At 46.7% G+C, this 24,439-nt stretch overlaps 1 protein-coding gene across 1 annotated transcript in view; it reads left to right on the top strand.

Moving 5' to 3' along the window:
* Positions 1–24,439, top strand: part of PRKCH (protein kinase C eta) — a 121,298-nt gene that overhangs the window by 21,987 nt on the left and 74,872 nt on the right. The window contains exon 2 of the mRNA XM_009461708.2: positions 6,214–6,277. Within this exon, the coding sequence (XP_009459983.2) occupies positions 6,214–6,277 (64 nt within the window). The remainder of the gene's footprint in view (positions 1–6,213; positions 6,278–24,439) is intronic.

Genomic DNA, 24,439 nt, shown 5'->3' with positions numbered 1-24,439 from the left:
CAAGAAAAATTAAAAGAAATAACTAGAGGCATGTGAAAAACCAGCTTTAGCCTAACCCAGACTTTCAGCTCTTTCAGCTGAACAGAGCCTTGGGAATTGCCTCTACAAATGACTGATTATATATGCAGTTCTGTTAATTAAATTTAAAAATTGTGTAGGAAGTCAAAAGATACAGCTACTTGTTTAATTAAGCTAATTAAGTCCCCAGGTAGCTTTTATATTTGCTTTATTCACTGCAAGTGTCTGGCTTGTTCTTCTGTTTTTGAAGCCACGTCAGCACTGACATGGCTTAGAAAAAGGTTGTACTTCTAGGATGCTTACTAATTGTGCCTGTGGGGAAGAAAGGACGGAACAGCAATGGGAGAAAGGATGTTCTGGGCTCCAGGGTAAATGCAGTCGTCTTTTGTGTCAGATCCAAAGACAATAAAAAGATTCCCACTGATTTCAGTGTACTTCAGATCAGTCTTCCCAGACCGTTGTGGGGAGGGGAGGAAAAAAATATCATGATCTTGTGTTTGCAAGAATTAATGTTCATGCCAGATGCAGTGTTGAAGACGTCTCTTCACCCTGGAGGTCCACCTTGTCTCCGTTTCGGAGAGCGAGCGAGCGACTGGCAGGCAGGCAGGCAGCCACCCTTCGGATCTGCCTCTTCCCGTCCGCGGTGAGTTTTTCACGGAGGCATGCCAGGCTCTCTCGGAGGCCGACTGACTATACCTGCTCTTCGAGTTCAGTGGATGCTTCAGCTGGGTGTTGATATGTTGCCTGAGAGATTACCCTCCTTCTGAATTTGTTTTCCAAACCTCTTCCATTGATGAATCACGCGCGACCAGTTTTTATTATATGTGTGAAGGCACAGGATTAAAGAGTCCTGTTTCCGTCTCCCCGCATCTGTTCACTCCCGAACTAGCTTTTTTTTTGTAACGCAGAGAAGGGAAGTAAATAACACCTGCCTAGTTGTTGGGAACAACGTTAGTACAGTCCTTTTCTGGAGAAGGTGTGCGAGACGGTTGACTGGGGCCCCTCCTTGTGGGAAACCCATCCCTTGCAGCTCCCTTTGAAGTCACGCGGAGCTGCGCGATCTCGGCAAGTTCAGGCATGGGGCACCGTGTGAGTGGTTTGAATTAGGAGCAAAGTCCTCCTCGGTCCTGTGTTCACCCTCGCTGCCAAAGTGTTGCTTCTCACAATGGAAGCGTAATGAAACCGCGGCTGAACTCATCCGTCCTTGCCTGCTCATTTCCAGCTCGCTTGCCAAAATCCTCCAGCGCTTGTTTTCTCTTAGGTACGGCTGTGAAGTTCAACAGAAGTTAAAGTGTATGCTTAGCTCTGGGCCAAAATCCTGTGTTGTTCTTATGGATCCAAAGGGGGTTCCTGAGCTCCAACAGCTGATCTTATCCACCCTTTGTGCTATGGAGGAACACGCTGTCTTCCATTTCCTTGAACTAGAAGAGGCTTTACCACATTGATAAGCATGCTTTCCTCTCCCGCTTAGCTAAAACTTGGCCAAGTTACCTCTAAAACAGCCAGAAAGATATCGTTTTCCCTCCTAGTTTTTCTCTGGGGGACCAGGCTGAGGATGAAAGCGCCGGAGAGAGGGGAGGGTGACTACTGTTTGCAGCTATGCGTGCCAGTGGTGTGATGCTGCATGCCACCAGTTTAGTTTGATTTATTCAGAGATCAGTGTACCTCATAGCGTTCGCAATATCATGCATGCATAAAAATTCAGACTTTTCCTTTGCTTCTCCCAATACAACAGGACTTTTCCCACTGTGGTGCATCTCCTGCTCTGATATTAAACCTTCCAGGCAGAATTCTGCAGTTCCCTAAAAGAAGTTATCCTGTGCCAAACAGATCTTGGCATTAGGAAACTTTTCCCTGTACTTATTACTCCTTGAATATTGTTGTAAAATGCATACAGATGGTTACATTCCTGTATCACTTATCTCCTATATTATGGTATAGAATTTCCCCCTTAGCATCATCTGTGCTGCATTCAGGCTGTTGAGTTTCTCCGAGCCTTTCCTGCCTTCTTTGAGAAGGAAGATCAACATCAGCTGCATTGTTGACCCAAACTGATTGCATGGTCTGCTTTGCACTGTAATAGTTCTGTCTAGAATAATGCTGTGGTCCCTGCTTCTCTGTAAAAACATAGTTTTTTGCCTTTAAGCAGCCATGGTCAATGCTGGGAAGAAAAGAAGTGAGAAGCGAAACTTGGCGTACGCGTGGTACTTGTTACGCCCTCACTGCTGTTGTGAGGCTGGATCCCGGGGGTGTTCGCTGATGCTGGGAGGTACTAACATCGCCGGAGCCTTGCCGGCGCGCAGCCAGGGCCTGGGCCGCCAGCCAGCCGTCGCTAGATAGGGTTATCCCTGCCATGGCTGGAGGGCCAGTCCTTTGGCAGCTGCTTCCTTTTGAAGTGCTCGAATCTTATTAAATAACAGAGCAGAGTGAGAGGTCCTCTCAGTCTGTGAAAGTAGGTGCTAGTGATAGAAGTACTTTAGTGACTAAAGAGACTGAAGGAGGGCTTATGTTAGGAGTTCCTCCTTTTGGGGGAGAAGTAGGGTACCACACTCCTCATTTGTGGGCATCTGGTTTCGGATAGTTACAGGCATATTTCTGCATGCCCAAATGTGGCTTTGGTTGCTTGCTGGGTCGGTAAAGCTACCCCGAAGCATGTCTTATTTCTGTAGCCACACTGCAAAGTGTGAAGGCAGTAACGAAGGTGTAAAGCAGGGGCAGGAACATGGCGAACCATGCTGCAAGGATGGCTGAGGTTAGCCCCGGGGCCCGGGCTCAGCAAGCCGCTCGCTGTGCGCGCCGGCTCGGCGTGTGAGCGTCTGGCTGGCTGCACGGGCATCGCGGGTTGTGGTCCAGCAAGCGTGAGGAGCTCACAGGAGTTAACTGCCGCCAGCACGAGGCCCCTCCGTGTTGTGTGGCCGTGGTGTGGGGGGTCTGTGCGATGGCGAGAGGCAGCGCGTCCCATCAGGTCGGTGTTGCTGTCCGGGAGCTGCTCGATCGTCTGATCTCGGGCAGGTCCACAGTCAGACATTTTCCTTGCAGTTTTCTAGGTCACAGGTTATTTTCTGTTTCAGGCATGTTCCACGTATCTGGGAGTTGATCTCGGATACTGCGTTGGCTGCTACTTAGCTGGTCAAATTTCATCTCTAAAGGAGATCACAGCAGGCCCAAAAGCAAGACTTTCACCAGTGGCCTATTAATTTTAATTATTTAATTTCATTGTGTCTTGTCTTTTGTTGTTGCTGTTGCTATCAATTTAAGACCGGAGAAACTCTGCAGACCGTCTGGTTTAACCTTTTGTATAGGACAAGATTTTGCTGTCGGTCCTGCATCCAGTGGGCTGCTGGTGTGCCAAAGGTTCAGCAGCTCCTGGCATGCTGGGGCCTCTGTCCTCATTTTGGAGCCTTTCAGCTGTAATTTTTCAGTAGATCCTGCTAACATGTGGCGTGAGAAGATCCTGAGTGTAGCTAGATCCTCTTTATTGAGCGCTCTTGAACTGTGCCGTAATATGCTTAGTTGGTGTAGGGGATTTGACTGGTCTTTAATCTTGGAGTCTGGAGAGGGGAGAGATTGTTTTATAACTCTCATAAACCTCCTCCTACCACTTTCAGAATTATTTTGTTTCTGTTTTGTAAGTCTGTGCTACCCTGGGCAGAGGAATCCTGTTTGCAGTGATGGAGAGCAAGGTGTGTCGCAGAGTTTGGACCAATTTTTGCTCGTGCCCTGTGTCAAAGGTGGATGATGCTTTTGTTCCATCTCCTGGTCTCAGCCCACCTGCTTGTGTCTTGACAAGCTTTTGCTTTTAAGACTAAACAAGGAGCGCAGGATTTGCTCTGTATCCCACCGGAGACCACGTATCTCAGAAAAAGGGAGGAAGGATGCTCTTTGTGAATGTGAAAGCAGGAGTCTCGCGTATTGCTGTGTATGGAGACTGGCAGAAAAATGATAAGCACTGAAGAATGATTTTGGAAACCTAAGTAAGTAAGGATTTTCCCATAAAATCTGAATTCTTGATATCCCATAAATCAATTTGGGTGACTGTATATGTGTGTATATATATTATAGATATTATATATTTTTGAAAGAAACGTGTCTTTATTAAGCTGCGTACCTCTCCAGTGAACTGAAATTTAGGCAAAAGTGATGCATGATATCGCTGGAGTTGAAGTTTATTTGGGGAATGTCTTCCATATTAATGGAGAGAAAGGGCTGTTCAAACACACCTTCCTAAAGCCAGTGTAGTAAGCAGCCCAAGCAAACATGAAAATTGATGTTGAGTTAAAGCTAAATATTTCACTTAACTTTCCCCTGTGAGATTTTTTTTTTTTTTCCAGTGGATAATATAGTGTCCATGAAATCAACATTTTGACAGGATTTTCCCAGGCAGTTCCAGCTTCCCTGTTTAGTATCCCACTGATGGAGATGTGTCACTTCTGGACTGTAGCTGGAGTCGTGTGAATAGGATGCTCTCTCATCCTTTCTCTGAAAATATTTGCTCTGCTTATCCTAATAAATTCCCAATAGTTTAAAAAAAGATTTCTCTACTCTGCAACAAATTGTAGGCTAGGGAAATGTATGGTGATGGTGTGTGCTGTCTCTGCTCCCCCCTTACCCCAGAAGATTGTTTTCTCTCGGCTTGCGTTAGTGAAGCTGCAGTTAGCATCCCTAGGAGTGGAGGTGCCGGCAGAAAGCCCTGCTATACCTTAATCCTGCAGAGTCAGTCTGGCTTGGACACCTTCCCCCACTTACAGCTGTGCAGATACTTTCTGTTCGTTTGTAGCATGGCTGTTTGGCTCCTCTGCTAGTTATATAGAGTTCAACTTTCTCTTTTACCTGTATCTTAATGTTATTCCCTTAAAAGGACCAGTTGGTGCATGGCAGGGTTTTGCAAACTGTGGGCAAATGTTGTCTGGATTAGTGGTGGTCCATACGCCGTTGCTCTGGGAGCATAGGCTTATGGTTAGAGGTTTATTTGAATGATGTGATATGTGTTAACACTGGAGAAGAATCAGAGTGTTGGCAGGGTACATCGTGTGTTAGCCGAGAAAAAAGAGGGAGCCTGGGCTCATCATCCTTTCTTGCAGGAGCGGGAAATATTTTTCTATTCCACAGTGTGCACACCAAGGTGTATTAAATTCTGGGTACCTCCGTGATGAAACTCGGTGCTGCTGACGTAGAAGACTTGCTTCTGTTTCTGCCAGAGCAAGGGAAGGTGGCTGTACGAGAGCAGAGAGGGTTTGAATGATCGTGTTCAGTCATTCCTGCAGAGCTCTATTTTCAGAATTGCTGTTCTGCACAGATTATCGATACCCACAAGGCGCGAAGCTCTTCTCTGCTAATTTTAACCTTGTAATTTGGGGGTTTTTGGGGGGGTGCCTTGTTGGGTTTTTCTTGTTTTTAAGGTGAGATTTCTGTGCGACAGCCTGACTCAAACTTCAGGGATCCTTAGCTGTGATTTTTGCTAAAAACTAGCTGGTGAACCAAAAAACCAAAAGCAAGACCTTTAATTAAAAATGTAACTAAAAATGAAAAATCTACTTACCAAAAAATAAATACCTTCTTTCAAGGACAGGCTGACCGACACTGGGATTGAATCTCTGATCCCTAAAATTATATTCTGTATTTCTATCTAATTTAGATTAAACAACAAGTCCTTAGGTAACAGCGCTAACAGTTTCCTGTTTTCTATGGTTTAAGGCCAAAAGGTGATTTATGTAAGAAATCAGCGTTTACCTCAGCACTGATGGCATTTTGAGAGACTGAAACAATTTCAATGGGATAAGGTATTACAAGGAGGAAATATCCATATAATTCCATATCCATATAATTCACCAAACAGATATGCACGGATCTTTTCAGAGAGTTGCGTGCATTTAATGTTACTCCTGCTTCGTTTATCTGACAAATTGGAACACTATTAACCATATTTTTTTTTCTTTAATTTGTATTTCCTCTATCAAGGTTGAGATTGTTCAGCTCTTCTAGGAAAAAGAAGGAATCAGGTTCCTTATTTTTTATGGAGCCCCGAATTATGAATAATTTGAGCCATGGATGCTTGATTTTTTGTAAAATTAAGGGTGTGCATGACAATATATAGCTTCAAATATTATAAAATACTGGCGAGATTTATCATGCAAAATCCCGAGAAGAGTCTTTGCCTTGAAAAACAATCTTCTAATGTTTCCTTTACTTTTTCAGGTGGATTTGGAGCCAGAAGGCAAAGTGTTTGTCGTCATAACTCTTACAGGCAGCTTCACGGAAGGTAAGGGAATTATTTTGGCTTGTTTCCATTAAGAGCTGGGCTCTGGTGTATGCTCTTGCCATCAGTTACCAAGCAGTATATAAGGGATGGCATTCTTCACGCGGGCCACGCGCTGTTGTGCGCTGGAGATGTCTTGGGTGATGGGGGGAATCTGGAAGGGGCCGTTGGTAACGGGTCACGCTGTGTGCGCCCTCCGCTCTGCTGCTGGTCTGATCTCAGACCCAGGGAGCCGATTCGTGCTTGATCTGGTTTATTTATCTGCAGTTGTCCTTCAAATGGATTGTTTTTGTCACTTGTACTTTTCACCTGGGTGCCTCTTGAAGGGCAAGCTAAGGAGCATGTAGAGCATGCTTAAAATAGAACATATTTAAAACATCTGGGTGATTTTTGTTCCATAAGGATTCCCATCTACTTCATGTGCATTTCTGTTTCCTCAAGTTCACTTTGCATGGGAAACTTGAAGTTTTTTAGTGCGACAGCAGCCCTGAAAAAGCATCTGGGTGGATTTTTTTTTTTTTTTTCTATAACTATCTTTTACAGTGTGATGTTTTTAATTTCCCTGTTGTTTACTGTGATACCAGCTATGAGTGTCAATGTGAGCTCTGCTGGAGGAACCCAGGAAATCTGGATGGGGCTCAAAAAAAAGTTATTTTCTTCAGACCTACACCATGGTTCTTATTTGTTTTAGCTGTGGCCTCAAACTGCATTTGTTGGGGGGTGTCTTCTGTACTGAAGCCAAGAATCGAGGCAGGATCTGCTCCGCTATCTGTTCCCTGCAGCCTGGGAGAGCTGGATTTTTAATGCTTTCTCTTGTTCTGGCCCAGAAACTGATTGCTTGGCCCAAAGGCTGTGCTGGGGGCTGCGGCATGGGCAGCCCACCCTGCCGTGCTCCGCTTTGGATGCGAGGAGGGTGCAAGCTGGAGGGGTGCTTGCTTCAAGGGTTACGGGGGAGCTCTGCCCTCCTGCCGAGCAGTTCCCCTAGCTCACACCTTGTGCTGGGTGCCCAGGCCTGTCGGAGCCCCTGCATTGTTGTTCAAATGCAGGTTTGAATGCAAGCTTGTGCTTTGCTTGGAAGCTTCTGGGGAGCTGTCTCGCTCCTGCTAAGCCAGCAGCCTGATGTGTGCTGGGGCCTGGGCAGCTGCTGCATCAGAGGAGCTGGGGAAGCTTTTGGGTTTCTTTGGGTTGTTTACACCCCAGGAGCGTTCTGCTCCTGGCAGGATAGCTGTGGCCTTTTAAAGCGTTTGAGCCAAATCCAGTCTGTAACCAGCTGAGCCACACCTGAGGGCCCAGCAAGGGTTTGCAGGGAGATGGTGTCCTCTGCAGCAGCACCCCCAGCCCCGTGGCGTGGAAGCGGTGGCAGGGTTTGCAGACATCCTTCCTCTTACTCCCAGGGACCATGGGCAAGGCGTAATCCTGCTTGCAGGAGGGAGACATGAGCAGAAAGCCTGTCTGGCTTTGGCTCCTAAGGAAATGTATGGTCTTGGAGTGATGGAGAAGATGAGGAGTATCACACCCTGGCACTGCAGCAGGGCAGAGGACCAGAATTCACTTTTCCAGTGAAGTTCCCTTTCCATGTAAAGCTGGGCAGGCCACACAGCATCGCTGCGACTTTCAGTTCTTCATCTGTCAAGTAGCAATGCATGTTTTACTCTGCCCAGGTGTTAACTCTGGGGTCTGGGAACTGCTCTCACATTTATCCATGTGTAAAATGTCAACAGATCGTTTACACTTTCTCCCCTAGGGAGATGCTCAACTGTGTTTTGACAGGGAGACATGAAGGTTACTTTTTCAAGTTAATTTGAGAAGAGCTTTCTATTTGTAACCAGAGAACAGGGAGAGTGCAAAGGTGTGCTAGGGAGATGTGGAGGACTATTTTGCAGGTCCAAGGCAATGGCTCTTAGGCAGCAATAGGGGTGAAAAGGACATTAGAAATTGGCTTTAATTGCCTGTGATACAGCCGATTCTGGAGAGAGAGTTGTATTGAGATCAAGAAACTAGAGGGCTTTTACTGACCAGCATGCCAGTTTGTATCCACACGCAAGCATGTCAGGCTTGGCTGTATAGAGCAGGGTTGAGCAGGGATGGTGGGCATGAGCAAAAATCCAAAATGTGGTTCGGACTCATGCTGGTGGCTAAGCTACTAAGGCATGTTGCTAACAAGGTCTCAAAGACGAGAGATGGAGAACTCAAATGTTTGTGTCGCTACTGCTTTCTGAGGAAAATGGGAAATGTTGGAAATGGTTTACTTCTCTTTCCTCTGTCGTTATTGAGGATGTGTGGGCCTACAGAACAGGAAGATCAAAGGTGGCTCTTGGGGCTTTTCTTGACTGGTTAGTCCCATCTGTGGTCACCTTTGGATTTTCCAAGAATAGACATAATCCAGGGCAAGCTTAAGTGCAGATACTGACTTCTCCCAATCGTTGGATAGTGGAGGCATCTGTCAGGGAGGGGTTTCCTTCTGAAAAATGGTGATGTCTCTCTTATAACATCATGTTTTATTCTATTTTTTCCTATCATTTTTTCCTGGAAATGTGAAGGCTCAGAACTGTATTTGAAATTTAAGTTCTTGGAAAGAAGTCTGAGAATAACTAACAACTTGAAACGCAAAAAGGGGCTTCCCACTTGTTTGGCCTGATCTGGAGGGCAGCCGCTACCACATCCTCACTGCTAGTTACGGCTAATGCGTCAGGCTGCTTGAAGGCTGTGTGTGTGTGTCTGTGGGTACACGGAAAACCCAACGATAGTTCGCGTTAGACCCCACCAGGGTAGAACGTAGACCCCTGTGGAGTTTCAAGCAGTATGATGTTTAGTACTTTTGATCATTTTCTTGTGACTTATAAATGGTTAAGCGTGTAACTCGCTGCGTTTCCTGCTCTGAAAAGGATCCAGAGATGGTGACGTGGTGCTGCAAAAAAAGCCAGGCTCCAGAAAGTAAAAAGAGCGACAGGGCAGTGTCCATAGACCAACTCTTTAAGCCACCCACAAGTTTTTTGGTGTTTTTGTTTTTTTTTTTTAGCAGCTTTCAGTAGACCGTCAGGACAAAAGGATAATGTAGTGGAGTCAGTCTGAACTGTGGGAGCATCTTGCCTTGAGAAGCCTCCGAGAGCTGCACTAAACAAAGGTGGTAGGGTCAGTGCCTACTGCTGGTCCTCACGCTGCCGACATGTGATTCATCTCGGAGAGGTTTTATGTCAAGCTAGTTGTTTTGTTTATGGAAATAGCCAAGTTCAGGGTCTCAGCCACCATCGTCTAACTCCAGTAAAGTAAAAGCCCCAAAAATAGCTGAAGAGAGGGGGAAGGAGGGGAAGAAGGTAAAAAAAACCCAACCCAACCCAAAAATAACAAAAAACCAACCCCCCCCCCCCAAATAAACAAACAAACAAACCCCAAACCAAGCAAACAAAAAAGCCTGAGATGTTACGTCCACCTGAGACTGAATTATTTTGTTGTCCTGGAAAGCTTACCCAAAATAGACAGTCCTGGTGGTGTTGGCAGTGTGTACTTTCTTTAGCTTCAGCCGTGGTTCGGTTTTTGTTTGATCAAAAGTTCTTTTGACTGAAAGTTTAATTTGGTTCTGCTTCACCTGCGGCGGTGAAGAAAGGTGGCACTCCTGTGAGGGGCACAGCGTGTCTGACACAGGCATTCGTGTACCATCAGGATGAGGGCAGTATAGAAAACGTAGAGCTGGAAGGAGATGAGTCCTTTGTAGGTTCCCATATGGCTTTTCTGTCCATCAGTGTTAACCTGCTGTTTTGAGGCAGGGAAATGTGCCTGTTTCACATGTTAAAAATACATGTAATTTTTCAGGAGGAGAAAGGAAAGGAGCAATAGGAAGTGAGGGAGGTCTAGTGAAATTATCCCTGCCTATCTTTATTTTCTCTGCTGGATGTATTCGTTGCTGTGCTAAGCTGTATCTGATTATATTAACTCCCCTCATTCAGCTGACATTTCCTGTGTAAAGCGACCGGTGCAAAATTAAAATGAAAATCTCCTTACCTTGGGAGGAGATTACCTCTCCAAGCATGACCGTGTCTCTGCTGGCAGTGCTGGGTCCTGGTGGCCCTGGCACCTGGCTGGGGTGGAGGGAAGCACCCTTTCCAGCCATCTCCCTCACTGACCCAAGACATGTTTCACTCCAGGCTGTTTTATAGAGAAGGTGAGGACTGACTTCTGCCTGCCAAACTTCAGGTGTTGCTTAGGAATTGATTTCCCCCCCCCCCCCCCCCACTTCCCTCCTTCAAAGAATTTTATTAATCTTTCCTGGGGTTTCTTTATTTAACCTGCCTGATAATGGCATTTTTCTTCAAGTCATCAAAATTATGATTTCTTTTTAAATTTTCTTATTCTTTTTACTCTGGATATTAATTTTTTTTTTGCCAATGATGCTTTTAGCATTTTTTATGTCTCTCTCTCTCTCTCTTTGTGTCTCCTTGCCCCTTTCTCCTTTTAAAATAACGAAAGTGGCTTCTCTGAGAAGTCTGTCTTTGCCGTGGAGGTGCCTCATCCATGGACGTGGGGCATGTTGTTGGCTGGGGATGGGAGCAGGGTGCAGTGTGCTGTGTGTGGGACTAAGCAAAGCTGTAGCTGTCAAAGGCAGTCCAGCTCTGCCCAGCCCTGAGGACCACGGGATCTGTGGCTTAGCTGAACCATTAGTGTCCTGCCTCCCTCCCTGTGATGACCCATGCGTGTACCGGGATCTCTGAGATAATCCACAAGATCTCAGCTCTGTTTTAAGCCTCCTTTAAAGGAAAATTTCTGCTTTATTGCTGTCTAAAACAGGTAGTGCTGCATAGGGTGTAAAGCTCCCTAATGTTGTTCCTCTTCTCCTTGGCCATAACCATTTCTAGGTGGGCAGCTTCCGAGTAGGGCTGTCTTCTTCACCGCTCCTGGAAAGCACCCGGGAGCACCCTGGCAGGAAGACGCCATTGACTGGGGGCCGTCGCGGTTCTCCGGTGCGGTGTGCCTGAGTACCATTTCTCTGTGCTCTCCTGGGGTGTTGTCTAGGTCCCCCTGGCTCTGGTTGAAGGTGGCCTGGTGCCTCTGAGGAGGCTCTGTCTTTGGGGCTTGTGGTGATCATAACAAGTGACTCTGATGCTATTGGGGTGCCCCATCGGGTGTTGCACAGTCGGTGTGGGTGGCATGAATGCACACCTGCTCTCCATTATTTGTCTCTCTTTGCTACTGAATACCAGTTTCAGCTGTGAAAGGGCAAGCCACAAATTAGTTTCTTCTTGGGCAGGGGGTGATTGATTTGAAATAAAAAGCCTTGCAATGAGAGTGGGTGAATTACTTTGGTGCTTCTGGACATCTGTGAGAAGTTAGTAGAGATGCTCAAGAGCAGGTGACCGTGCATGGGTCAGGGTGTTTCACTGCAGCGAGGCCAGACCGGACACCGAGAGGCCCCAGGTATGTTCCTGAAGGATGGCATGAACCTCCCCCCTTGCAATACTGGGGTCCCAGAGCAAGCTGAGTCCCCTTGCGGCATTGCATGCAAGGTGTGTTGCTGTGCCCTCGGTTTGCCACCTCTCTTGCTATTTGCTCTTTTTAATTTTGAGCAAAGCTAATGAAATTAATACAAAGTAATTATTTGACTGAATTAATGAATGAAGCAAGCCCTGTAGGAAATAAAGTGCTTCTATTTTAGTGCTTCGAACTCTTGCAATTTGCTGCCTTTTTTGCCTTTTTTTTTTTTTTTTATGTTGTCACTCAAAGTGATAATTCTGGCTTGAAGTTCAATTTTGATTTCATCATTGTGAGGTAAGTAATGGTTGTTTCTTTTCTTTCAGTGTCAGGAAAGACAAAGACAAATTTGAGTTCTGGGCAAGAAATAGAACAATGAGAATATTGAAAAGCCAAGTGACTTGGTAGAGCGGATATAGCACCCATTGCTAAATATTTAACGTCAGTAGGCTTTGCAGCAGCAAGGAAGCCTGAACCTGCCTCTAGAGCAGGAAATGCTTCTTTAGCTTGCAACTCTCACATCGTGTGTTTGGGATGGCTTGTTCTCAGGCACGAAGACTCAGTCTTTTGTTGTTGTTTTTCTTAGAACGCGTTTTTCTGATGTGAAGTGGTTTTTGTCTTAAGAAATAGCATTTCCTGAGACAGGCACCAGTAAAGATCAGCAGTCTTAAAGTCTCAAATGGTATATAGGCGTTGTGCTAAGAAGGTCCTTGCTCTGTGCTGTAATGTAGCTCCCCAGCCCCACAAAACCTCTGTTGCAGATACGTTATTGGCCTCTTGCAGAAGAGGGAGAAAAAAGATGTTTACTGGTCCTCTGTGAACTGCAATAATGACTGTTTTCAGCCTGGTTTTATAGTCAAGGGAATAATTATTGGACACTAGGAACCAGGAATGAAAAAAGCCCTGTTCTCTGCCCCTGGCTAGGTGGGCCACTCTTCTCCTTTTGGGTGACTAGCCCAAGCAGGAGAATTTTAAGAATTTTAAGTAGACACCATCTAGAGAACTTCCTGATCTAAATAGGCAGCATCAATGCAGCGTAGGATAAAGAAAGTTTTGCTGTCTTTCGTTCACAGTCTGATAATACGGAGGTCTTCAATGTCTAGCCCAAAGTCTTATGTGACAGAGAGCAGCACAACATGTCTTTTTCTATACCCCTATATTTTTTTCCAGTGCCTACACTTTTTTCCAATGTTTTACACTTGTCACACACATACATGCTGCAGGCAAGGGATTTCCAGGTGCACTCCATGTTGGTTCAACTCTGCATTTCCAGATGGAAATGGGTCAGAACAATGTCAAGCCCCATGGGCAAGAAAATCCACCCTAAGTGCACTCTAGAGAAGATTGAGCCCTTGCAGAGACCAGGAATGTCATCCACAGATGCTGTGCATCTCTGCATGGGAGGCACGTGAACTTCACTGGATCCCTAACCTTGCTAGAAGATGTCAATAAGGTTAGAAAGTAAAAGGCAATTCCAGAGGCTGATCTTGAAGTCCTGAGCAGGTATTGCTCTCCTGGAGGTCAGACTCTGCAACCCTGCACTCTGATGGAGAAGTGTCAGCCAAGCCAACGGGAGCAAGAGCGGCTCTATCCTTGTCATGAAGCCTCTGTGAGTTAAACACAAGGATGTCAAAGCTTCTCAGCAACACTGAAGATCTTGGGAGAGAACTTCAAAGTCAGAGAGACCATGAAGAACTTCTTGGAGATCCTTTTCACAGGGAGGAGCCTTTGGGCCTTCTGAGAAATGTCCTTTGGGCTACGAGTTGCCATTAGGAGAAGGGGCTGTACTGCGTCTTCCTGAGCTCTGCCTGTCACTTCTCCTGTTCAAGCTGACGGTGGTATGAGAAGGGGTCACTGTAATGAGACACAGCCCAGCCTTGGAAGTTAGACAAAGTGGATGAACTTGGGGACGATGAATAATTATTACTGTTTATGGTGGGAGGAGAGTGTGAGCAATTTTTTTAAAGTGAAGCCTTCAAAACTCTCATATTGCATTTCACATTTAAATAGTGCAGAGAGAACCCAAGGATTTTTGCACCCTGACACTCTTATATCTCACATATGCCTCTCCTTCATTAAAAAAAAAAAAGGGAAAGAAAAGGCAAGTTTGGTAAATTCTGAATTTTCACAGGAAAAAAGGGTTTCAACAGGGAAAAAAACCCCACCTCCAAACTGTTTATTCCTGATTGCTGAAAGATCTAGGCCCTGGGAAATTATGTGCTTTGCTCAGCGTTACGGAAGGACTCTAACACAGAGCCAGGACGTGAACAGCACCCCAGCCCGCTGCATATCCATAAGACCACCTTTATTTCTTGGAAAATGATCCATTTGAGCTCCACAGCTATTGCAGTATGTCTAATGCTGAGAGGTTTTCAGCAGTAATTCATGACTTGCCAAGATCTGCCAACTACTTAGATATCCAGACATGCAACAAACAGCAATATCAGGGTTAACTTTACTTCCTCAGTGGGCTGTGTTTTGTCTGGGCTCTGAAACCTAGATATAAATATGCAAGCTTGCAATCTGCTCTGGGATTTCAGTGTTCCTGGCGGTAATGAGGAACAGAGAATTTTGCTTTATTTTAATGTGATTCCTGGAAGAAGTGACGGTGGTTCCCAGAGGAGCTTAAATCCATCTGCTTGGCCTTGGAGGACAGTGCTGCGCTGGAGTGGGTGTTTGTGCTGCAGCGGAGCAGGGTGGCAAATGTGGGCTGGAAGGAGCAGAGCATGGAGCTGTCGGAGGTCAGGACTGCGATCCTGTGGCCAGGGATGATGACAGCAACTGTGTCCCTGGCTGCTGCGACCTGTGCTGGGGGATGCTGTTTCATGGCCATCTCCCTCTGCACCCATTGTGGTCAAGGGCCACCTGGGTGATGCTCTGGCCTGGGATGAAGGGGGGGTGCCCCATACACCAGCAAACATTATGGCTGGCTCTGAATTCCCCTAGACCACAATTTCAAGGTACTTGACTGATGAAAATGGCTGTCCAAAAGCCCAGTAGTTTACTTAGGGTCACCCTGTAAATCTGTAGCAGAAACTGGAGAGAAAAAAAAATACTAACAAAACCACACTGTTGTTTTTAACCTCACCTCTACCAGCTACTAAATTAGTCTGTGTCCCACTTAATATCCAGGTCTGTCAACTCTGGCTGCTGGAGGAGACTCCTAATGTAGGTGGTACCACCACAGGCAAGGGTTTTCCTTGTGTCTGGGTGTCCGGCAGCCCAGTCTGTCAGGCGTCCAGAAGTCTCTGTCACCTGGCTGCTGTATGGGGCAGTGCGGGACTTGTGTGTGAATGGATCTGCTGGGCCTGTCTGCATGAGAGGATACGTGAGGTAACAAGATGCTGTTGTGCCACAGTGCTTAATTACCTCAATTTACCTGGAAGGTATTCAAGCATCATTAGTGCTTGCTGGGGGAAAAGAGGAGGACCAGCAGCATCACTGCTGGGTGTTGTGGCAGTCGATTCCCGCACCTCACTGGAGTGGCAAGATCTTGCTAACAGCCAAGCAGAACGGGGTCCTTAGCCTTAGGCGAGCTGGCGTGGAGCTGTAGGAAGCAGAGTTCATCTTCTAGTGGTGCTTTTGGAGGCAAATACTCATGCTTGCAATTTATACGCCCTGGTTTTGGGTTGTTCCTGAGTGTGCCCAGCATAAAATGCTGAGTTTCCTGCTCTTCAGTGCCAGCTGTTTTTTGTTTTCTGGAGTGCTTCAGCAGAAATGATGCAGTTGCTTTCCAGAATGAGATGTTGAATCAAAATAGAGTTTTGAGCAAAGAGATCCTGATGATGTTTTGCCAGGGTGACCTCAAGCTTGGCAGAGGAGAGAGTGGGAGGGCTGGAGGGCTGAGAGCCTCTGCCGTTTCTGTCTGCCTTCTGCTGCCTTTCGGAAAATCTACCCATTTGTGATCTTCTGGGAGAAAGTGCATGAGATCAGCATGGCTTTGGGGGCTGTGGACACCACCTGCACTGAGCAGATTCCCACCACGGTGACTGTTCCTCCTGGCAATGCCGACACTGCTGGTAGTTGCAGATAGGGTGGTTTCATAATTGAGGGTAAATCTGTCTGTCTGAAAAGGATGCTCTTGGGTTTCCCTTGGGCTGACCTTGCATGGGGACGGTTCTGCACCAGCTGGCTGGACTGGGGAGCTGAGCAAATCTGGAGCAGGGGTGTGGGTTGGTTGTGGGCCAGATCCGTCCTCTGGTCGAGCTCAGCGCTGGCCCGGGGTGCTGTGGCGAGGCAGGAGGGGGATCCCCGGTGGTGGCACAGAGAAGGGAGGAAGGCAGGAGGTCTGGCTGAGGAGGCGTCCCGTTCTCCATGTCCTATCTGCTGGGACACAGGGCAAGGACAGTGAACGGTGGAAATGCTGGGAAAAGTCACTCAGAGAAGAAATAGAGCCATAAAAGTCTGGAAGAAGGACAGAGAAGAAATATAAGGAGAGACAGAAGGAATTAGGAGACTGGTCTGGGGAGTGGTGATGGATGGGTATGGGCAGGAGCTGTAAGGAAGAGGAAGCTCAAAGAAGCTCAAAGCATTAAAGAAGGTGGGAAGGGGAAAATATGAACAGATGGATGGTAGAGGAACTGCAGAGGACAAGGAAAGGCTGCAGCGAAAGAGTTGTGACCAGCAAAGCCCATTTCTTGCTAGAATCTGGAACCAAGTTTTTAATCCCAGAATCTCAGCTCTTTTCTGCCGTCTAGCTGTCAAACTTGTTGAGCGAGTGTGTCCGTCCGTTGCTAGTGCTGGATCTGCACAGCAGAGCATAGTCCTTTTCTGGGAAGTATTCCCCCGTTAGTGCTGTCCTCTCTCCCTGGAGCTGTGTGTGTGAGACCACAGCCCTGCTGGTGAACCAGGACCGTGGAGAGGGAAGGCTGCTCCAGTTCCAGTGCATGAACTTATTTCCAGTGATAGTCTTCTTTGTTTAGAAAACTTAGGAAATAGTCTTAAAACCAGAAACCTTTTCATTGAAGGGGGTCACTAATGTTAGAAAATCAAACTCTCAAAAGTCAGGAAATGCTAAATTTTTGTGTCTAAAATTTGTCCTTCCTATATGTTCATGATACAGACTTGCAGATCAGCAAGAACAAAGGCAGAAAGACATTTCTTCTCCAGCCTGCCCAGCTCAGAGTACTTAAGTGGTGGGTGAGGAATCTGAGGCCTCAGTCTGGTCCTACGCAGGTTTTTACCTGCATTGTCTCTGGTCCTGTATTTCACTTGTGAATGGGAAGTAAGGTGAGAAAAAGAAGCCCTTCAGAGAAGGGCTCCAAGGTTGCATCCAGAAGGGCTGATGATAACTTGCGGGTGAGGGCCATCGCACACCTAAGCTGTAGAGGCAGCCTGTGTCCCATGCGGTGGGCACGCAGGGCTGAGTCCAGCAGCACGCACGGCTTCGGGCTGTGCTGTGAGGAGGAGTGCAGAGCATGGATGCTCGGGACATGAACCTTACAGAAAGGCACAATGAAGTCTGGCTGATTCTCCGCCCAGATTGCTTTCACGCCCCACATCGTGCCAATGCAGGGGTTTGTGGGGTGCATGGCAAACCAGATTTGGAAACTGATCCGGCTGGAAAATGGCTATGTGGAAAGGAGTGCTGGAAGGAAGGCAGGGTGCCATATGGGGGGAAAACTACTTAAATCGTGTAAGGGCTATTGTGAGCATCAAACTGCAGGCTGGCTTTCATCTCCTGTCACTTAAGCCAAAACAAATTCCCTCCCCATGTGTTCCTTCCTCATTGAGGGACTGGGGAAAAAAGATGCAAAGAGGTGCAGGTTTTGGGTGTCTCTCACAAGCTGTTGGAGAAAGTGACTGTCTTCCCACTCACCCACCTCTGCTTACTCATTAATTGAGAGGAGTGAGATGGGACAGCCCGTGGAGAGGCAGAATACGTATTTATTACCGCTGCTCTTACACCTGGTGGAAAGGGCTGCCCATTTGTGAGAATAAAATTGGTTGGTGACACTGGTGGCCATTACGGAGCTGGTGAAACCAGCAGGGTCCTTCCCTCTCTCTATGTATAAAGAGATCCTGAGCCAAGGCAAGCAACACCCTCTGAATGTGGCACCCAGCGTTTTTAAAGCTGTATTTGTATGGATTTGGGACATCTGCTTTTGAAATCTCAGAAATATATCTCAGAAATGGAGAAATACATATTGCAGGGTGAAAACCCTGTTAGGTTGGAGATGGGGAAGGGGGATAGATAGGTCTAGCTGAATGGGAAGCTGTTGGGGACAGCTGTGTTTTCTGAATGCCCCGCTCCTCCTGGCCTGCAGCCCTTGGGAAATCCCTCTGGGAAATAATAATACGAGGGAAATAAACTAGGAGGGGTGCAGCGCATGGCAGAGCAGTAATGGTCCATGCCATCTGTGGAAGCGTTTTAGGACAGGCTGTGCAATGAAGCCAAGTGCGATTGCTAGCCTGAGCGCTTGAGCACCAAGTATTTCCTTGCTCGATTACCAAGGTGGGGACTGTCTTGATGAAAAGAGGTGCTGCTCTTTGGCAGATATCTTCATGGTAGCAATAAGCTTGGAATGCAAGAGGCTGAATGTATTTTTTTTGACAGATGCTTTGCTGTGGCAGCGTCTTGCTCAGCCCATGGTGTGTGGGAACCTGCGTGGGAGAGCGACATGGTAAACAACCTGCTTTTTAAGGCTGTTGCAATTAGACAACTTATTAGCAAGCTGCCACATGGAGATCTCAAGAATACTGAGGATTGGCTGTGTAATCAGAGCTGAGTATGCGGCCGGACCACTTGGGCTGGGTCTGTGCAACTGCTGGGTGACCAGTTGACCAGGAGAATCCAGGTGTTGCAGGGAGGTGATTCAGGTGTTGGTCATCCTCCCAGGGGAGCGCAAGATGAGTGCGGGGACTGGGGAAAACCTGAGACATTGCACAACAGCAGTCAGGGGCCCCGGCAGCAGAAAAAGGGGAGCATTTAACTTTTCCTACTTAATTAGCTCTCCCAATTAATTTGTTCCTGACTAGATTCCTGGTGCGCTTTGTGCTACAGTTTGCTTTCCCACTGAAAGGTGCAGTGGCCTGGTGAGGAAGGCTTGAGGTTTTGTCCTAGGGATGGCTGCCGTGTTGAGGAATGTGGTTGCCATTTGTGGAATTGCTGCAAAACTGTGGGTCCTTCTGGATACAAGCTGCTTGATAGTCCCATTTCAACTGGCTTTCTGTTGATCCTGGATTCTTTGTGCATTTTGTCTCATGTTACATAAAGAATATTTTCCTGGTGCTCCTTCTTTGAGACAGATGTTAAGCCTGTGTGTCTGGAGAAGTTGCGCTGCTTAAACTTAAAGTCATGATATTTAAGCAGACTTAGCTGATGGTAAAACCTTGTGTGGACACACTTCTTTTAATACCAAAGCGGACGTTTTTAATTCTGAAGCTGGCCACATAGCCCCAAAGAAGGATGTCCCCAGAGCATCTACTTATAAATAGCTTTAAACTGCATCTGGTTAAAAATAGGTTTAACTTGGAGCTTGTGCTTCCCTGTGTGGGTAGGGCCTCCTAATAGCATGTTGTGGTACCTACTACGCAGCCACCTACGAGCGTGCAAGTTGCTGATGGTTACAACATGCACGAGCCCCGAGGCGTCGGGAGCAGGGGAAGGTTCAGGATCTCCCTGCTGTTTGCCCAGCCTGCCAATTCTGCTTTTCTCCAGGATTTTGCACAAGTGCTAGTAGCTTTGACCTATAAATGCTGTCACTCAGTTAGCGCTACTTCTGCTCTGTAGCCAGAATAGTTTGAAATCTTCTAAAACTTACGGTGCAGAGGGCTTCTGGCGCATGAATTAATCATGGAAAAGATCAAAGTTGCTTTGTTAGTTTTATTTTCCTGTTTTTAATGAATAATGTGTTTTAATGGTTTCCTTCCCTAATAAATCACATCTCAACATTTTTCTCTTGAGTTTAATAGGTGGGAAGGACTAACAGGAGGTTTTACAATGGAAATTCACTTGCCGAAGCACAAGGAAATAATAATGATTATAATTGGCGAGGGGAGGAGGGAGAGGAATCAGTTCGTTAAGGCTTTAATGAGCAATGCAGTAAGAAGTACGAGGTACTAGTATGATTTGCACATCTTAAAGTAAGGAGGAGGATTGTCCCCATCTTATGATAAAATTGAGACTGCACGCAGATGTGCCATTCTGCCTGCAGCTGAGGAGGGGAGGCGGTTATTACTGCCTGTTTCTCACTGTTTGTGTGGGTAAAATTAAATTTTTAATAATAGGGGTTTGCTGGGTTTATTTTGTTGCCTGTTCTCGCCCCAGATCAATGTGGCAGGAGTGAGTTATGGAGCAGTTGCGGATGGAGTCATGGAGGCAGGTCTGAGATGGTAGGGAGGGGACTCCATCGTGAGGAGGGAGCAGGGGGGCTCGGGTTTCTTTTTGGACCTCTGCTGCTGCTGGAAGACCATGTTCAACTACAGCCAGAGGGAAGCACGTATCTATTATCTCGCTGGATACGACCTGACTAATTATCTTGCTTTTCCAAACTGCGTGGGTATTGTGTGTCTGCTGCTGGGTATGGGACAGATACGAGGTGGCCTTCCAGTTACAGTGCCAGTCTGGGGCTCTGAAGGGCTCAGTTCGGTGCTCAGCTGTCTCCCTCAAGTACCTCCTCTAATTTTAAATGAAATCCTTCCCTCCTGGCATCTCCTGTTTGTGCAAGCTGAGACAGTTCTCCACCATTATCACCCCAGCCTGGTCTCTCTTGCAAACAGAAGTATCATGAGGTTACCATCTCCAAATGAATGCAAAAACCTGCCGAGGTGGAATGATAAAATGGAGCGCAGGTAAAATCTTTCTTGCTGTTGGCAGAGAAACAAGCACAGGGTGAAAAATGGGGCTGTCCCCTTCCTTATCTCACAGTGGTGTGGCTGTAAAGGGAAGGGAGAGAGGAGTGCAGGGAAGCGGCTGTTGCCTTCAAACGCATCCTCCTTGGCAGCCAGCAGCATTTCTGCAGCCTGGAAAGCACAAATGGGCTGGCATGCAACTATCTCTGTTGGAGAACCTGGTCTCTTATGGCATGGGGTTGCTCAAGCTCGCTGAAATCTTTTTTTGTCTTCAATATCCCATTTGCTCAGTTCATTGTTACTCATTACAGAAATGAATGGAAAGGCTTATCCATTCATATTTTTCAGCCTTGCGCAACGTGCTGCAGTGCCTTGCTTCATAGCTGTCAACATCTATAAGCAGCTGTCTAAAAAAAATTTTCCCAGAAATACCTTGTAAAAGCAGATGTGGAGAATTGATATTTTTGAGCTGCCCTGTGCATGTCTGAAAACCTGTGTGGCAATCATGATTAAAACTCTACGCAAAATAACCTGTATGGTATTCATAACTGGTCGGTAGACTCGAAGCGGCAGCGGAATACTTGTTTTAAAGAGTTTCTCAAGCCACCTTCTTCCTCCTCTCTCATATTCTCACAGACCTTATGCAAACAGATAAAAAGCAGCTATTCCTCCTTCAGCCCCAGCACTAGGCTCTACCCTCTGCTTTGCAGCCCTTTCCCCTCCTGCATGTGTGGACGGTTCCCAGCAGCCACATACTGGTCCCTCCAGCTCTGCAGAGCTGTCCTACTGTCCCTGGCACTGCTACATCCAAGTGCAAAAGACTGTGAGCAAAGAAAACTGGACTCACCCAAAGGTCCTGGACCCCAGTTCCACACCGGTGAGGTGAACGGTAAGGTTAGCAGTGATAGATGGAGCAGAGCTGTAGCTGGTAAGCCTGGGAAACATGGAAATGTGTCCTCTCAGCTTTGCTGTTTCACCTACTGGTGCCACCAGAGCTTTGACATCATTGTGTGGTTCTAGAAATAAGCCTATGATGGACTTTTGTAGCAATAGCTGAGCACTGTCATGCTCACTAATATTGTTGTGTGAACTTCATTGATCCTGTTCTCACTGCTGCTACACTGAAACATCATCATTCAGCCTCAGGACTCAAATGCTGCTAATCACCGAGAGCTGAAATAAATTTACGTCCTAGACCTGGCAGGAAAGCAAGAAAGATGGATCTGCCCTACTGCAGCACTCGGAGAAGAAACAGAGACCTTGCCTCAAGTGCAAAGTTCTGTGGGATTTGATGCAGGGATGATTACATGTTTTTGCATTTCCAAGACTGCTGATAATGCTGTTTCATACTCAGGAGTGGGAAAACTCTTAATTTTTTTTTTTTTGGAGTCAGAGCATCATTGTTCCTGTTTTATTGATGGGTTGGCATCTTAAAAGATGAACTGCCCATTAACATGGCTTTTCTGTCAAGTCCTAGTAGAAGGCAACCTAGACCTGCCAGCACTAGCTGGCTCCTTCTGTGGTCTTCATACAAAACTTTACCCAGTTTCAGAGGGGAAAAGGGCAGCTGGATCAAACGTAAGTCCCAGCCTGTGTTTGATGCGCCACATGTTTGCTTTGCAATGAGCCTCTCCTGGGATTTGAACCAATCTGGTTTCGTACACAGACCGGCAAAAGCAGCAGAAGGACAGAAACTTTGATGGACATGAAGTGGAGGAGAAACCCCGTGTGGTTAACACGATCTCTGCGGATGTGGCTGTTTTCCAGCTGGCCAATCCACGTGTCCAAGTGGCTTTTGAGCGGAGCTGAAGAGAAAACTTTGCAGTACTTAGGAAAAGAAAGGTTTTTCACTCTGCAGCACTAATACTAGGGAAGCAGAACCATCAGCAATGGAAATACCACTTTGGGTCATAGCCTTTAAATCCTTTTCCCTTTCCAGAGTCTGTCAGATTCTTCGTCAGCACTGTGTTGTGTTTATAATGTTTTCATTAGTAAGGCTTCCCGTGGTTTTGACCATCCACGGGATTATGATGATAAAACTCCTGGTTAAAAGGTACCAAGCCTTTGTAAGGGATTTTTGTCATAAGACATGTGTTTTCTGGCTTGGAAAATAAACATCTTGGTTCATTTTGGTTTAGCCTCTGTTTATATTCAGTAAATGTGAGGAAGCCCGCTGTGAGGTAAATATTGAGAGAACACCTCCATTCTGATGGCTAGAAGGGGTGGGGGTGTGTATTCATTCCCCCTCATTTACCTGATTTGGTTTTTATATTCTTTTCCTAAAGCACCCATTACAGCTCACCGTAGGGGCACGGGCTGGCTGAGCGTTCAGCCTGATGCGAAATGGTTGTTCAGTGCTGCGGCGCTCGTGGGAGGTGAGGGCTCTGTCAATCCGCTGCCTTGCTTTTTACAGTCCAGTAAGGTCAGTGGTTGGTCTCCGCTCCGTGCTCGTGTGTCGCTCCGTGCAACGGGATCTTGCTTGCAGTGCTCCCAGGGGAGCACTGTTACTGCTACTAATAAAAAAAAAGGCTTAATTAAGTTCTAATCTGTTAGTATTATTGCCTTAAGGCTATTACATTGCTTTTTGAATATCTTTATTTCTTTAAAAGGAAAATTCCATTGATGTCTAGAGGAGTATAACACTAGAAAATGTCATGTCTCGGGATGTACCCAAACAACCGTTGTCCTGCCGGCGTTATGGCAGCGGTTGATAGCACGATGGTGAGAATGATTTCTGATAGATGAGACCTGACAGGCTTTAACTACTTGAGGCAAACAGTTACACACACAACACTTCATCCCGCAGCTCTGCCTCTTGTCTTACTACTGTAGTTATGTCAGCGCTGTAAGGACGTAACTGAAATTACCCCCCAGAATAAAAAAATGGGGGGGGGGGGGGGGGAGAAAGGGGATTCCCCCTTTAATTTCCCCCGTAACGAGGCTGCTGAGCGGTATGCTAGTGCATGCAGATGTCCTCAGATGACTCGGTGGGTTATTTATTCTCCTCTCCCTCCATGTGCATAATTTCCACTGCCATAAACACGTGTTAGGCATGAGAGGAGAGGAGGAAAGGGGAAGAGGCTTTTTAGTATTTAACTTTGTAGTTACTTTTGCACATAGCCAGGCACAGTAAATACCCCATAGTTACAGAGGTCCAAATTTAACGATGGATGTGGACAACTCCCTTCGCTGGGCGATTACTTGCCTGTTTTTATAGCAGTATTTGGACATTTGAACCATTCATGGTGGTTGGTGCTTTACCAGAGATTAGAGGCTTTTAAAAGTCTGGCTCTCCTAAAGCGGTCTAGAGCTGCTTTGTTTTGTAAAATGCTCTCCACATGCAGAAGGAAAATATATATATTCTGTAGGAAACTGGGCAGAATGCAGAACATGAGTGGGGAAAATGTTTATGATGACTTCACACCCTCTGACGCTAAAGGTGAGAGGCACGAGGGGCTGCTGTGTTGGCCACCCTGTCCACTAGCAGACTTCAGCGCTGCGTTGATGGTTTCTGCATGCAAGCTCTTGGCCAGCGGCGGTGGGAGCTGTTTAGCAGATGTGATGGGTGCGAGCTGCGGAACTGCCATCTCAGTGGCTGGGGAGCCTGGTTGTTAGGATGAAGGTGGTTTTGGGAGCGATACGTTCCACCATATCAAAATCACTTGCACCTCGTTGGAGGGTTGAACTTGCCTGCTCCGTGGTGTGGTGCGTGGGATGGGTGAGTGCCTAAGCCCTCTGAAAGAAGGATTTATTCTGTGGGATGTGGTTGTATATGTGTATCCACTAGATCCTGTGGTAGGTGGTCTTCTGCAGCTATGCCTGGGCCCGAAGTGTGGCTGAAGCTGTGCTGTGCTCTCCCTCTCCTTTTCGCTCGAGACGGCATCAGGAAATAGGAAGAGCAGTACCCAA

This window comes from Nipponia nippon, unplaced genomic scaffold (genome assembly GCF_047370975.1).
Source record: "Nipponia nippon isolate SJK-2023a ecotype South Korea unplaced genomic scaffold, ASM4737097v1 scaffold_11, whole genome shotgun sequence".
NCBI lineage: Eukaryota > Metazoa > Chordata > Aves > Pelecaniformes > Threskiornithidae > Nipponia > Nipponia nippon.
The sequence above is the reverse complement of the archived record's forward strand: the minus strand, read 5'-3'. Positions and strand labels throughout refer to the sequence as shown.